The sequence below is a fragment of the Chroicocephalus ridibundus genome, chromosome 2 (assembly GCF_963924245.1).
Source record: "Chroicocephalus ridibundus chromosome 2, bChrRid1.1, whole genome shotgun sequence".
NCBI classification, from domain to species: Eukaryota; Metazoa; Chordata; class Aves; order Charadriiformes; family Laridae; genus Chroicocephalus; species Chroicocephalus ridibundus.
In genome coordinates this window covers 15,711,529-15,728,560 of record NC_086285.1, presented here as the reverse complement: position 1 = coordinate 15,728,560, position 17,032 = coordinate 15,711,529, and the positions used below count along the sequence as shown (strand labels likewise).

Genomic DNA, 17,032 nt, shown 5'->3' with positions numbered 1-17,032 from the left:
TTTATTCACTAACAGCATATTTGTCCCCAGCAATATACTGAGTTTTGGCAAAATTTCCCATAGATACTCACATCATCTAATTTTCCAAGCTAAAGAGAGGTGGGAGTGGGAATACATGTGTGGGGAATGTCTAAGGACAAAAATGTCTACGCTATATCCAGGCTTGCAGTCTCAAGAGGGTGCTCAGATCTGTCAAGACTGTTGTAGCAGATCACCACGTTCTGATGAGACTCCTGGCTGGGGAACTGCATTCTGCTTGTAAAGGGTTATTTTCATTGCACTGACACACATACACTACATCTCTAGCTAAATTTTTTTCAGTAGTGCTTCCTCCTGATTCTATCCTTAAGATAGTAATTATATATGTAGAGAACAAAGTATTTCCTGTTGTGTAGGAACTATGAAATTTTACTAAGTTCTGGGGGATTCTTCAGGATGAAAAGCAGATTTCAGTGCAAGCTATTGTTATTCTGTGTACCCCCTGATAAATAACTTCTGTTTAGTCACCGTTAGCAACAAAACCCACCATGTTCATAAAAAAAATATCAGCAACTAGAAGAAAGAGATGAAAGAGGACTTTGTACTAAGCTGTTTGTTGAATCAGAATAATTTATATAGGCAGCAGCTATGTATTTGCGTATTGCAAAACTCAGGAGCATAACGGATGATATACAAGAAAGGTGTATCAGAACAGACTTGAATTTTTAATCATAGAGCCAAGCAAACCAGCATAACACAGTTGTTATTTTGAATGTACTAACAACATGCAACCCAAAAATACTAAAAATAAATAAATGAACATAAGGGTTTACTATAGCCATCTAAATCTTAGAAGAGAAAACACAATTTGTATAAATAAAAAAAATGCCTCTTCAGAACCACAAATATCATTCCCTGAATACAGAAAGCAGTATCTCCTCTCCATCAGAAACTTTAGTGAGATATTATCAAGTGAAAAAGTGGAAGAAAATCTATAATAGCAATAATCATCTAGAAAAGTACATCAACATAAGAATCGCTAGAAACATTAAAAGATTCATGTAGCCTTTTTGCAGTAAGCAAACATTATTTTACATAATTTAAATCACATTCTAAAATTGGTATTTTATTCCCACTCTCACAGCAAGGCTCTGACAACCAGTTCTTGCTGTCAGTTATGGATTGAACGAGTAAGGAAATTGTCTTAAATACCTTTCCTGAAAATTACATTAGATGTATTTAAAAGAAACAAAATTATCTTAAAAGTTTTGTTCCAACTTTAAGCAATGACTGAAAAGAGCAGGCATTTTCCAGACTTTAAGATTATCACTTTTGAATAGTCTAACCTAGGAACAAAACTCAAAATCCATCAATTTTATCCAATAGCAAAAGAAGCAGAAAGACCTACTCCTTCACAAATGAAATCAAACTGTGACCTCCTCACCACAAGGTACCGAGTCCCAAAAGTTTACATGGTTAAATCCATGGACGGGTAAATAAAAAGACATCAGACGATTCAGACAGCCCGCAAGTGAGAGGGCTCCTCAGTATGGGGAGAACACTGGAGGGAATCAGCACCGCATAAACCACTCCTTTTGGCTTGTTTTCATGGTCAGGACCGGCATGGGAAGGTAGAGACCTCCAGTCCTCCTCAGCCAACTTGTTGTTAGGACTAATCCTCACTTTTATACCAACTTTCAAGAGAGGAGGAAAACTCTGGAAGAATCATATAAGCCCACACACACATTCTCAAGAAGATAAAAGTTCTGAGTTTTTTCTCACTATCAATGCTAATAGGACAGGAATTACACTGCATAATAAATGATTGAGTCTTAAAAACATTAGATACTCTGAAAAAATCAACTGTACATATCTCTTCCAACAGGTAATAATGTCTCTCTGTTGCATGGCACTGCAAGAAAACATGCACGCAATAATATCACAAAACATTATAAACACTGCAGTTTTAACTTAGCGGTACTGATTGCTTTAGAAAAATTAGCATATTAAAAAATGGACTGCTACCTAAAAACTGAGTTTAAAAATGACAGCTCTGTGAAGCTGTGGTGATTACAGAAGGGAATGATTCGGTCCTAGCAAGACCAGTTTTCACTTATGTTGGACTAGATCACAATTACTATGAGGTTCAAGCACAATTTGATTTTCCATGTGCTTCCAACTACAGCACCAATGGATTTAAGTCACAACCAATCAATTTTCTACACTGTTCCTGGCTTCTGAAAACAATACAGGAAAACAATGATATAGAGGAAATCAAAACATCAACTTCAGGTTATAAAACACAAAACACAGAATGGGTTTTTTTCCCCTATGTCTACATATCCAAAAGCATTACATTTTTAAGAGCTTTGGAAAGATTTTTTTTCTTTTGTTGAAAAATCAGTTACTGGCTACTGTTAAAGGGATGATACCAGACTGATGAACCACTAGTTCGATTTGTTGTGGCAAGCCCTGTGTTCCTTTGATGTGGAAGTAAACTGTGCTGCTCACACACGCGCACAGACTCTCTGAGGGTTTCTTCTCCCATCACTGGACAAGGTGTTTAAGCGATGACTCGTTAATGCTTATATGAGCTCTATGTGTAAATCCTCTGCAACATTGATGGAAAAAGCAGAAGGTAGTGCTTTCCAAAAATGTTTTATCTAAAGCCTTGACACCCCAAGAACTAGTCCCTTCTATCGGAGAGTAGTGCTAAACACTTCAAATTATTTTATCACTCCTTAGATTTGTCAACAAATATTTTTTTTAATTGTTCTCTTTAACAGCATATGACTTTGGGTGAAAAGATTCCATGCTTCTTTGGTTCTCAGGAATACAATTTCTCTTCCGAGCTGCACAAAATGTAATGCAATAGAAGAGAATAGGATTTATTTCTGACTGTTGTTGCCCAAATGCACAAAAAAAGAGACAAAAGATTTAACTGATCAAGATGAAATATCTTAAATAGCAAATTACTGTATTTTCAGTAGCCATTCTACTACCACAAAGAAAAAGCAAACAGAAAATTAAAACAAAACAAAACAAAAAAAACCCACAACAAACCCAACCCCAAAACGGAGTGAAATATATATGTACAAACTGTTGTCTCGAAAAAAGCCTGAGTGGTGGACTTTCATTTTCTAAGGCTGAAAACCAATCTCAAGGAATTAAAAAAACAAGTTCAGCCTTACTTCATACCAAGTTTATAGCAGCATCATCTAATATACTGTCTGTGTGTCAAGCACACTAAGAAAAGTCCCAGATTTAATGGCCACATCTTAAGTTTAAAGCTTGCAACTCAAGCAAGCAATTGTCGCATCTTCTGTCAGGTGCTATTTTCATCAAGTTGCTTTTTGTGCTTAAATTTGAAAATCCTTTCAAAATAATCCCACTCTAGTCAGTAAATCCGACCACTCCCGTGGCAAGGCAAGTCTTTATTACCTAGCTCTCTACATCGGAAGCTGAATTGCTGCAGAGCAACCGCTAATAACCTCATTATCCACCGGGGCCATGCAGATGGTATGGCACAAAATCTACACAAGGGATGCTTAAAATTAGTTACAAGGTTTTAAAATGGGTGTCCTGCAAAGCAAAAATTCAAACAAATTAATGAAATGCCCTAATAAGCATAAACGGATGCAAGTTTGCCTTATTTATTTTTGTACTTTTGTATGACTGAAACAGAGGAGAAGAAATGCTGAAATTAATTATAAATTTTCATGAGTCACTGACTTTCATGCAAATGAAGACTCAACGTGGAGACGAGTCGGACCAATAACTTACTCTCCCAGCTCAGACACAGAAAAAACATGTTAAATGCTCCTGTTATTTGCTCTACTACCTGCCACGGGATATGAAATTCACTTCACCATTCCATTTATTGACTTTTTTTCTCACATTAACTATCCAGAAGGCTTGCGCGGAACAATTTTAAGGCATGTTTTAAGTCGGTCAGTGCAACCTCCATGTTCCCTCATCCCCACGTAACATATTAATTGCCCTCCGATGAATCACAGAGAAGAATCAAAACAGGCCCCGACTGGCAGAGCTGACGTGACTCACCCATTATCCTACTCAGCGCCGTGCTCCTCGTGGGCGACTCGCTGAGACCCTCGATCCCGCCGTAGAGGGAGTGGGAAATCCTCCGCTCCCGGTCATCCAGCAGAGTCTCTATGGGCAGCTCCGGCCCAGAGGGGCTCCCGGGTGACTCCAACTGCACAGAGAGAGAAAAATTAGCGCCCAGGGTCCATTTACCAGCATGGGGGAACTGTAACAACTTGCCTAAGGCCTAGACCTGTCTGGGCACCAAATGAGCTAGAACTTCTCACCCTGGACAAATATAATTTGCAACGACAGCTCTGCTTAATGACCAACTTTCTAAGCCACTTTACACTCACCTCCCACGGTGCCCTGTCAAATTTCAAATCCTTCAGCCGAAAAATTGGTGGAAAAAAAGAATAAAAAAAATTGCATTTTGATGTTTCTTTGTTAGATAATTTCTTAAGCAGACAGTTTTGGCTTTTTTCAATATTATCAGGCAGACAGCTGGGCCATGGCTCCCACACTGACAGCCTGTCAGAACAAGGCTCCTGTCAGGAGCGCGGAGCAGGAACTCCAGTTGGAATTGGGCTGCTGGCGCTTTTTGAAGTGGGGCCATTTGCTTTCAAATGGAATCATCATGGAAACCCCCAGGAAACCCCACCACACATATTAGTAACCAATATGCAAACACTCAAGCATTTCATAGTTAGAAAGGAAAGTTAAAAAAAAAAACAAAACAAAACCAAAAAAAGCAGACTTCACAGTAACTTTTATTTTTTTTCTACTTATGATAAGTACTTTGTTTTGCCTTTCCTGGCTGCAGGGTACAGAGGCCTCGCGTGCTTTGTCCCGTCTGGAAGCTTCCCTGATCCCTGCACTGCTGCAGCATCCAGGCAGAGCCACCAAAACCAGAACCAGCAAGACCTGAGGTGTCCCCCCACCCCAGGCCTCGCCCCCTGGAGCTGCTGGGTCCCTGCCCGCCGCGACTCCAGGCAGACCTCCCCGGGGCACTGAGAGGCAGACAAAGTAGGAGGTGGAAGAAAAACGATGGAGACAGGCTGCTTGGCCATATGGGGAGAAGGGGAGAAGACTGCATGTACGGCCGCTTGCCCACCCCAGCTGCTCTCCATCAGAAGGCTCCTCTGAGAGACCTCCCAGCTCAGCATTTGTTTGCAGAAGCTGATCATCCCCTGTTTTCCTGTGTACGCCTCTGCGATTTTTCAAAAAGAGAGGAAAAAGTTGAGTTCTCCTCAGTGAGCCCCAGAGAATCAGAGCTCAGTGGAAAGCAGTGCCCATGAGAGGCAACGTAAGAAAGCAACTTGATATCATCTAGCTGGGTTTAGCCACCCAACGCGGCCCCTGGGAGCGAGGAGAACAAGTGCCCGGGCACTTCCCAGTCACGTCGGATACCAAATTTGTCAGCACCCAGCCACCCACCGCAGAGACAAAGACTCTCCACGCCATCACCCAGCCCTCGCAGCATCCAGCCTTCCCACCCCCTCAGTTCACCTGAGCTCCAGCGCCCTGCTGGTACTCGGTGATGCTACCAAAGGAGCTTCACTGAGAACATTTAATCAATTCATCTAAACAGCGTGGACTGAATCCAGCGCTATTAAAAAATAAACAAATATTAAAAAATAGATGAGTTTTGCAGGGTAATCATATGAACTCACACATCAAAGCGTTAGCTGTTTTCACCAACACGCCTCTTCATATTGAAGTGTATAGTTAAAACTTAAGCGCACATATTTTATATGTATTGAAATGCAGTGGGGACCAGATACTGCAAGATACTGAGCACGCTGCAAACTCTTTGAAGCCACTGGGAATGCTTATTCCGAGGACTGGTATCTAAATGAGCACGAGAGGAGTAGTTCATAGTTTCAGGAATTACCATAATAAGCAACATGTTTGTTGGTTGTTTTTTCCTCTTTAAACAGCTGCCCATTATTAATCATTCTACCCACAATCCCCAGATGACTAAGAAATGTATGCTAAGAAAGATTTTTAAAAATCTGCTTCAAGGGCTACAAAGCACCTGGCTGCAGTCTCCGCAGCAGAGGCTTTGAAGTCAGCCTGATGGACTAACGACTTCTGACATTGGGGTGCTGGCGTAACGCCCGGTACACGGAGGGGTGGAGGTCTGCAAAACACTGCCACACAAAGTCGAGGAGACCACGATCAGGAGGTCGCAGAGCCTGTAAAAATTATTATTTCTGTTCAAAGCCATCATCTGTTTAATATAAATGAGATATTTAATGAAGTTCCAAATTGTAGACTTATCTCTCCCAGTTTGATAAGCACTGGGGAGATTTACTGCATCGGAGGGTCAACACAATTACAATTGGAGGCACGTCAAGCTGCAGGAGAATAATAAACTTGCCGTGCAAGTGAATTAGACTCAATAAGGTTTAAATTGTGAAATGAGGATTTGTTTTATTAGTTTTTTTAAATTGCAGATTACAACTGACAGCTTTACTGAAAAGTAAATTAAACAATATTTGTAGCCTCTGTTGTAAAGGAATCTAAGGCAAATTCAAAAAGAATAGAAATGTTAAATTCTGAAACACTATGAGAAAAAAAAGCACAGCAACATTAAACTGCTTGAGATCTGAAACTTGCATGATAAAGGCGTTAAATAATAAACTAACCTTTATTTCATTGCCTTTAAATAAGGTGTGAAAATATCAAAGTGCTTTGGGATTTATTCTCCCAGTGCTATATTGATGACTTTATGTAACAAGTGTCCAGCTTTTAGTGAGCCATATCGCACAGTCCTTCTTTATGTGACAACCCATCAACTTTCAAACTCATTTGGAGGAAGGTCTCAAGAGATTTTCAGAAAGATACTGACAAGCAGAAAGCTCTGAATCAGAGAAATACACAGAAATTCACTCCTGGTAAAGCAGTAAAGTACAGGGTAAATAAAAGAAATAGCAAGAGCGCTGTGCTTAGATCACTGTGTTTTGTAAAGAGAATCACGTATTTTATCATTTTATGGGGAAAACTTTTTTCCATTTCTAATTAGCATCTCAAAAGATGGGTTTAAACAAAGGCACTGACAGCCAACTACACAAATATTTTACAAAAGATACAATGCCATTTAAAAATAGCAAAAATTAGACAGGAATTACACAACTGGCTTTCAAAAACAGAAAAAGTATTTTCCTTACATTGTTAACAGAAAGTTTGTGTAAGAAAAAATACATTTAATTTGGAAACTGTGCTGTAGGCAAGATAAAGAGATCGACAGTCCAAAGCAAGACTGCAGTTCAAATAAAGACTTGTTCTTCCTGATGCAATTCTAATGGAAAGCTTGAATTACACATTCCAGTTCCTTCCCTTAGCTGATATCAGTGCTATCTGGTATAATTTAATTTGATTAACTGATAAAGAGTAGGCAACATAAACAAAGATGTACGAATTCCTGCCCTTCATTAAGGGCCTGGCAAGGAAAGCAGGCTAGGCAGCAACTGGCCCCCACACTTTGTATAAGTACCTGCCCCTAGCAGGAGCATTTCTTGGTGGGACAGTTCAGAGTCACGGACCAGTTGAGGCTGGACGGAACCACTGGAGATCATCTAGTCCAACCTCTTGCTCAAAGCAAGGTCAGCAAGAGCAGGTTGCCCAGTGCCTTGTCCAGTTGAGTTTTGAATATGTCCAAGGACAGAGACTCCACTACCTCTCTGGGCAACCTGGGCCAGTGGTTGACCACCCTCTCAGAAGAAAATTTTTTTCTTGTATTTAAAGAAATTTCTTGCATTTCAGTTTGTGCCTCTTGCTTCTTGTCCTGGCACTAGGCAGAGCCCTGAGAAGAGTCTGGATTGGTCTTCTTTATTCCCCCCATCAGGTATTTATAGACCCTGGTAAGATCCCCCCGAGCCTTCTCTTCTCCACGCTGAAGAGAGAGACTTCTCTGGCTCCTAGCACTGATCTATAATAAATGATCATATTCGTAAAAATGCAATAAACCCTCACATGCTACAGATTGCCTGTAGCTCCTTTTCTCTTCACTCTCTTAAAATAAAAATAGAAACAAGATTTTTTTATTTTTTTTTAAATAAAAAAGGTCTCTACCCTGGCCCTTTGTCATTCAGATAAGAACCAGCTGTTTGCTAAAGCACTGTCTGTACTAACTAGCCCAGCTGCTGCTTATCTAGATGATAAAAGGACAACTAATGCGGTCCTTTTTACTTAAACACCACCATCCATTCTATCTGAAGTTATGCACATAAATATTAAAAAAGTTTATGCACAAGAACATTGCCAAAATATTCAAAGCATAAACAAACTACTTTTTTTTTTTTTTTTAAAAGAAACAACCATCAGACTCCCTTTTTCCTTCAGAAAGTAAATTATCCAAATACTGGCATGCAAGCACTATGGATTTTAAAGAAGTCAGTATACAAATGTGCTATATATTACACTGCATCCAGGGTATTGAAGCTCTTTCTTCTGGAATTATTCTCCAGGCTTTCTTTTTCCTTTCTTATCTGTGTACTGTGGCTAAGATGTCCAAAATGCTTCAGCTTCCTTTTTCAACAGAGATACTTTTACAATATTGCTACCCATACTAAATACGGTTTTCTTTCTTACCACCCAAGTTGGGATCCTGCTTTAGGGACAGACATTGCAAGACGCAAAAGTGTAGGTAAATAGCCAGTAAAAGGGTCAGGTTTGACTTGCATGCACAATTTTGCACTAGTAAATGTAAAATTAGCACAGTGTTTCTAAGAAAGTCTTGTTCTGACAATGTTAAAAGACAACCAGAAGACAAAAAATGCTTTCGTAATGGTGGGAAGGAACCCACACAGCTCTGCAAAATATAGTTAAGATGGTAGGTTGTGGGGTATAAGGAGGAACCTGGGCAAAGATCGAGCTTGTAAGTTGATACCAAGGACAGAAAACAGATAAAGGGGAAAAAAAGTAAGTCAGAATAAACTGGGGCTGGCAGGAGGGCAGAACAGAAGATATAAGATACTACAAAACAGAAACCCATGTACATACTTTCCCAATAACTTCTTAAAATATTTGAGATGTTTACTATTAAGACGTTTACGTAAAGACACTGAAAATCATGCACCAAAAAGACCAACAGAGGCCTAAAAGGATATTAACAAGTCCTGTATTAGAAGCTCAGGGAAAACGTGCCACAATTAAAAAAAAAAACCCAAACAATATAGCCCAAGAAATTGAAAGAAAGAAGGAAGAATTTAAGCAGCACCCTTCAGAGGATGCTTAGACGGAAGGTAAAATGTTCACTACGGACATCAGACATAGGAGGGTACACAGGGAATCAGTTGGATTCCTTGATGGCAAGAGTGAAAGGGTTCCTGAGGGACAAGTCTGCAGTAGAGCAGCTCAATCATTTCTTTGTGTCAGTCTTTATTGCTAAAGACATCGGTGGGGAAGGAGGGATTTCCACATCTGACCCCGTTCTTTGTAGCAAATAAGGAGAGGGGCGAGATCAGCCAGAAGAAAATACACAGGAGCATTAGACCAAATGGGTAGGTGAGAAGTAAACGTGTCAGCCAGGTTGGATGGCATTCTCCCAAAAGCCCTGAAGGAACCCAACTATGAAACTGCGTAACTGCTGGCCAAAACGTTCAACATACTGCTACGAATGGCCATGGTGCCAGAGCACTGGTGGTTGCCTATATATCTAGAGAGGACCTTGGGAAATACAGACCTCCTTCTGGATAAAATGGTGGCATCTACACAAAAGAGTAAGATCACTGAGCATGATGGATGTGGGTTCATGAGAAAGGCAGACATCCATGGGGCAATCCCGCCTCACTGGGATGCTGGAGTTGCACAAAGTGCCAGTAAGCTCTCCAAGCTCTCAGGCAATGAATTGGATGTGGCATATTTACATTTTCAAAAAGCCTTTACCTTCATATCAAAGGCGTTAAGGAAACTAAGTTTTAATTTTCTGGATTGAAATCTGGCTAAAGGATTGGAAACAAAGATCAATCTTCAGGGTGGAGAAGAGTCAGCTGTAGGTTCCCCCAGAGATGAGGGCTGGGCAGAGGTTAGGCTGATGAGCAGCTTTATCAATGACTTAGAGCGGGGGTGAACAGTGAAATCACCGGGTTTGGAGAAGATACTGAAGTCTTTTCCACAGTTAAATGAACTCCAGAAGGTTGCCACAAAACTAATCTAGCAAGAAAAGACAAAAACCAAACCTGTCATACCAATTTCAAAGTAGGTAACTAGGTAATGCATGCAGGGAAAATGACGCTGAATGTTTTATACTTCCACGCACACCAGAAAAAAAATAGGTGTTTGCTTGCTTCCTTTCTTTTATAATGAAACCACTCATTTGGAAAGTCTCTCTCACTGATCTGTCTGACAGTCGATTTATGTAAACAGTTGCTGAGGTCCTTATATGGTTTGGCTTCACGACTTTTTCTCTGCTTCACGGTATGCTCCGATTTCAACTCAGCAACTGGAGCAAAAATGAACAGGCACGCAGAAAGAAACCTGGGGGTCTGCAAATCACTTGCAAACCTTTTTTTTCAGGCAGGTTTGGCAAGACATTAATTCTGTCAAAAAACGGAGATATGAAAAAAAACCAACCAACCTCAAAATCTCTCATTTTGAGGAAAATGGTGACGCTCTCTCTCTTAATGGCAGACAAGTGCTGCCTGTGTGTGACATGAACACAGTGCAGATGAGCAATCTCTGCCTCTAAGCTGTCCAGGTTGCAGGACTGAAAAGAGCAGGATTCCAAAAGTAACAATTACCTTTATTTTCTTGAATCAGCACATACTGCCGCCAGCTGCAGGGATCTGCCTGGCAGTCACGCCTAAGCGCTGTGCACGCGTCAGGGCCATGCAGCCAGCAGCTGTTTGCCCATAAAGGCTAATCATAATAATATCACTAATGAACAGAACACGGCGCAAGGAGCTCCAGTGTTTCTCCTTAAATCCTAGCCTCCTTGCTAATTAAAAAAATGTCAGCCCCAACTTAAAGATCCAAAAAGCTGATGGCCGTGTCTTCTGAAACTGAGGTGTTAAATACTGTCTGCATATGAATATCAAGTCACTACTATTGTTATTCTTCCCATTTTTGCCACTCTCTGCACAACTTCGGAAGTGTATCTTAAAAGTCTTTCTGTCTTTTTAAAGGAAACTTGAGGAATCAACACACAATGCTGATCACAGAGGGCAAGGCTGAAAGTTGAAAACATAGGTTTGAACAGCATATTTAACTTTTTTGAAAGGGGGATTGGAGGGGAGAGAGAAACTTAGATATATCCAAATCCCAAACTAAATGTTTTTGTTACACTAATCTAACAGCATCCATCAACTATTCCCTGTGTGATTTTTGTCTGGCGTGGCGGAGATATTAAACAAAGCTTTGCAAGGTTTGTAATAGTACAGCTTACAGAGTTAACTATATTACTGTACTCCGTGCAGACGTAATGCAAACAGGAGAAAAACTCAGATACACAGTTTTGGCTTGGAGTTCATTCATAACTACCACTCGCTCCATGCTTATATCAATATTTACTACAAGATAATTCACTTGAAAACCTGGATGGATTTATATTCTATCTCCTGGTGAGTCAATGAACATTCTTTCTACAGGCTACTCCAGTTCAGAAAAACCACAACAGCATAAAAATGCTTTTTACCTTCTGGGAAGTTTGTGGTCTCTTTTGAGTTTACAGATAATACTCTTACGGTGTTTATGTACATTTTTATTGTTACTATAATTGCTTTGGAGGCTTAGGCTATAACACGAGAACTGCTGAAGCTGTACGAGAATAACGCTGGCATGAAAAAGGAATATCAGAGGTCACTTTACAAAGTTTGAAGCATGAAAAGGTTTCATGCTCCAGTTAAGTAGACTTTGACTTTTGAACCTTAAGAAAGCTTTCTGACAAAGAAAAAGCTCCTCTGCAGCAGGTCGGAAGCAACTGTCCCCACTTCTCTAAAGCCAGCTGAGCCGTCCTCTCTTCTAGACAGCAACCAAAATACAGAGTGCACATGAAAATTCTGGTCTGAAATGAAACACAGAGAAATGGCACTCTGCAGAACTGTGCTGGCAAGTAAATTCTGCTCCCTCCTGCAATTCTTAGGGCTGATTATGAAAATGAATACTAAAACCAAAAGAACAGTATTCATACTGCTAACTTTCTTAAAATCCAATTCAAACTCAATTTTACCAAAGAAAAAAGCAGACTGGGTTGCCTATCTATCTCAAAAGAACTCAGCTTGATTTTGCAAATGCAAAATGATTACTGGACTTGAAGCCAGGAAAAAAAGCCACAAAGGCTTGGGTTGTTTGTTCTTTTTGCTGTTGCTTTTTTTAACAGCCAGACAGCAAATCTTTTTATCATCCAGTAGCTGAGCATAATTCTTTTTTGCATTGGCGTTATCACCACTTGTACAGATTCCCCTTCCGAGACACTTCTGCACTGTGGCATGGTAGGGAATCCCAGGACTGACCACGCCACTGGAATGGAGCGGAATGAACACCGCTGTTGGCAATGCACAAATGGGAATATAATCAAGCTCGTTCCACTTAACTGTAGTTCTGCAAGACTAACAAGAGTATAAGTTATATTTTTGTCCATACAGTGGGCATATACGATGCTGAATCAACACAGGGAAGAAATCAGTTGAACAGGATCTTTTTTGTTGCTGTTGGTATTTTATGGTGACACTTTTGGAGAAACAAAAGAGAAAGAAAAGCATAGAAAACACCAGGGAAATACTTTCTCAACAGGTCAATGTTTCTTTTTGTCTTTAACAGAAAGCAGTAAAACCCTATTTCTGAGGAACACGCTGGTAAAAGGTGTGATTTACCAAGACAGGCTCTGCCCTTCTGATGCTTTTACTTCTAATCTCCAAGCTCCTGAATTTGCTGCCAGTCAGATGTCATTTATTTTTTGTTGTAATACTAAAAAAATCTTTGCTGAGCCTTTATACTGGGCTGGTGGCAGCTACAGGAATATTCTAAGGGGACAGCTTGTGTGCCACTGCATCTAAGTGATCTAAGTTGCCGAATTAAGCATAATATAGCTGAGGCTGCCAGTTATGGCCAGTATCTGATGCTCCATGGGAAAGTGAACATCACCGTGACGCTCAGTCACGCAGTGCTGCTCTCCAGCTGGGTCTCAGTCCATACATTCATTACTTAGGGGCTAAGCTGGCTGAATACCACACTCATATATGGTATTTATAGAATCATTGAGGCTGGAAAAGACTCTTAAGATCATCAAGTTCAACCATACCCCAGTATGTCCAACCATCATTGCAGTCCAAGCATAAACCTGCAAAGTCCACCACTAAACCATGTCCCTAAGCGCCATGTCTACACAATACATAAGTAATACTATCACAGCTCATCGGTATTACATCTGATTAATAATATCTACAGTTTAAATCCGTCCAATTCTTGAACAAAGAACTAGGGTTTAATTGCAAAATGCCAAGAAAAAACCCTCTCTCTCCACTTTTCATTTTATTGAAGTACGGACATTGCAAGACTTTCAGAAAACCGGCTTCTTGAATAATGCCAGCTCAGCAGGTAAATAGCTTTATGTCCATGCAAGCCGTGCTTTCATCCTACTAAAATATGCAAACAGTATTGACATCGTTATTTCCTTTGAATTAATGTGATGAAAGTAAGAATTCATGAGAAAAAATAGTTACAAAAATTATTTTGCATAGATGATCACTACACCAATAATTGCATATCATCACTTTCCCAAATTATTACAGCTCATCTCACTAGCTCATTGAGGAGCTGGAAAATCCACAAAAAATGGTAGAGGCGGCCCATCCTGCTCCCTCTACAGCTACATTTCAGTGTATCTAAATCTGGTTCTATCACCAGTTCTTTCATCTTGGGGCACATATAATGTAGACTCAGCTGTGGCATTTTTGCCATGTGATTTCTGCAAAATAAATTAGTGAATGCTAAACAGACGTAGGGTGCCAAACTATTCTTAACTTGAGTGAGCAAAAAAATCTATTGGATTTAAATCCATTGCTGGATTTGTTCTATCATGTTTATAAACGCTGTGTTGGTACATCTGTTATAGAATACTTTCACTAAAAGAGGAGCGAACATCTTCCATATCCTTTTTGGGAAAAAAAATAATAACTATATACTAAACACAGAAATAGTCTAAAATATTTCATCCTTTCTATGTAGTAACATATAAAACACATCTGAAATTGAGTAGGAATAATAAACAGTCTCCAAAGGGTAGTCTGTGCCCTCTGGAGTCCGAGTTCAGAATTATGGCTTGAACAGGACATCGCCAAATATAAAACGGTCAGAATTCCTTCACTGCCAAGTGAGAAACTGTGTGCATCCCGGATGGCTCTCCAGCAGCGTGTATATATAAATGTGTGTATGCGTATTAAAGCTGTGTATAAGAAGTTAATCAAGAGGAGCTTAATACTTTTAGAGAGACTAGTGTCTTTTCAAACGTGATTTTATAATACGCTATAAACTGGAATTTTTTTAAGATCAATTTTATGCATTAAGAAATAAACCATTCCCTTTCCCCCTAGGCAAGATCAGCAGTACTAAACCAATTTGTGCACATCATTTTTGAAGCATGATGCTCAAGAAATAACATCTCTGATAAGACCTTACCAGTGTTAACAAGAATGAAAGAATGACTTTTAGATGTCTTAAGAACAGATGCTTCCCCGACCCACCATTCAGCTGCACCCTGTTTAACTCAGTGCATTTCTCCAATTTGTCAAAATCATTTTGAAGTCTAATTCAATCCTCCACAGCATCTGCAGTCCTTCTCAGCGTCATATGCCCACATATTTCTGCTATATAGTATTGTTTACATTAATCTAGAAGATAAACTATTAGAAATCATGAAAATGTTTCAAAACATCAACACATTAACACTCCAATGGAGGAGACAGAAGCTGCAAATAATATCAGAAAAAGAATCACCATGTCACCCTAAATTCAGTATTTTATACTTCCCTGCAATGAAGGCCAAGACACAACATATTTAAAATCCAAAATAACAGAATTATTTGCATGAAGTTTTGCAGAATCTTTACATGGAACTTTTAATTGCTCAGATAAAATACAATAATGAAATTTAAGAGCTCTACTCTTAATTAAAAAAAATGAAAGTGACAAAGAAGCAAGTCAGTTAACACTAAGTCTATAAATGAAAGACTCAATAGACCTACATAAAAATCTCCAAAGAACAAAAATCACGTAAACAGTGGGATCCAATTACAAAATCAATATAGTTTTATTCACTGTTTCCTGTTATTCATTGATGAAAATACTCAAAAGAAAAACTTTATTGATTGGTAATAAGGTTAGCATGTCTAACACTGAAATTCGGATCATTTTGTAATTCTCTCTCTTTAGCTTCTCAGATATTATTTTCCAGGTCTCAGAGGAAACGTGACATCTCCTAAAACACAAATACGTTAGAAGTAAAAACTCAGAGTTTTGATATCAAAAGCGTATTACCTCATTGCATTTACTTATTCGCCTCGCCACAATAAGCTGAATCATTCCCCGTTTGTTTCCTTCAGTGGACATGGACCTCCTTAAAGTTTCCATAGCGTCTTGATTTGTTTTGCCCAATAATGATTCTCCATTTACCGCTATTAGTTGATCGTTCACCCGAAGCCTGCCATCCTGGAAAAGGAAAGATTATAGCTAGTTACATAAAAAACACACAAAAGAAGTTTAGTCTGCTGGACCAAAAGAAAAAAAACCCAAACAACTGTGCTTAGTCTTAGTACTTTATGGCCAAATGAACACAGGTATAATAGCTTCCACTGCAGCCATTGTAGTAAATGTCTTCTCCAATTACAGATTTGCACTGCAAGCTATTATCTTAACCTCTTTGCACAAATAGCGTACTAATTGAACTGTACCAGAGATTGCTCGTATCCTTCCCGAGAATCTGTAAAGGCCGTTTAAATCCTGGGATAAACAAACACGTGAATCTGAGTAGAAATCTAAATGTTACCTCTGATGGTGTAATTGGAAAAAGCTAGTTACAGAGCCATTTCATTCCTCTTGAATCTGTGGTTATTTTTAAAACAGCCTTATTATGGAAAACCGAGGAAAACAAAGGTACACAGATGTTCCCTCTCACCTTGGATGCTGCTCCGCCGTTAATAATGGACTTGACGAAGATTCCTAAATCGGCATGGTTTTCTTTTGACCGGTTACCTTTGACACTCACACCAAGTCCAGCTGATCCAGAGTCATTCAGTGGAACTTCAAATGTCAGGAATTCCCTGGTGCCATCAGGTGTGAGGACAAGCTCCTCTTCTTCTGCTTTCTGTCAGGAAGATTAACATGGGATTATAGAAGAGCATTTCTCTTAGGGAATTCTCTTCCCTCAGCTATTAGCATTAAAAAAACCTGCTTTTAACTACAATGCCACAATATTTTCCACAGTAATTATTTGAAGAAGCGTGCACAAATAGTATATATTCAGTCACCTCCAGCTGATGCCTGGATTCAGAAATCTTATGTTTGGGTCTAAGTGCTTCTCTGTCTAGTAAAATAATTGAATCGTGTGTCATTACTGAATGTGCCATTAACACCAACTCACACTCTCTCTCAAAAGAGAGCTGTATCAGAAATATTGTCTTACTTGCAAACCTACAGAATTTTTAAAATATCATCATCATCTATGGTAGCTTTGCAGTCATGGAGAGAAACTAAGTGCAAGAAAATTAAATTCAAAAATTACTCATTCACCTCACCTCATTTTGTTTAAACTTGTTGTGTTAGGAAAAACAGAAAATTACACAGCTGATATCTGCAACAGCTACTGCCAGGCTTAGCATCAAATCCAGCTCTGAGTGATCATTTTCCCGTCTTTCCCAGCTCTGCCTTTCACCTCTGTCCTCCTACCCACATCTTTGGTTCTTCACTGCCCTCCACACCCAGTTTTAGCCTGACTGGGACAATCCCAGGCTTTGAACACCAGGAATTATAGTCCCAGACCTGCCAGCGTCCCTGGCAGGGAGTCGCTCAGTGA

At 39.6% G+C, this 17,032-nt stretch overlaps 1 protein-coding gene across 14 annotated transcripts in view; it reads right to left on the bottom strand.

Moving 5' to 3' along the window:
- Window positions 1–17,032, bottom strand: part of PARD3 (par-3 family cell polarity regulator) — a 461,531-nt gene that overhangs the window by 165,377 nt on the left and 279,122 nt on the right. For all 14 annotated transcript variants that reach the window (XM_063324476.1, XM_063324481.1, XM_063324479.1 and 11 more), the window contains 3 exons: window positions 16,136–16,324; window positions 15,499–15,669; window positions 4,042–4,192 (listed from right to left, as the gene is read on the bottom strand). In XM_063324476.1, the coding sequence (XP_063180546.1) occupies window positions 4,042–4,192; window positions 15,499–15,669; window positions 16,136–16,324 (511 nt within the window). The remainder of the gene's footprint in view (window positions 1–4,041; window positions 4,193–15,498; window positions 15,670–16,135; window positions 16,325–17,032) is intronic.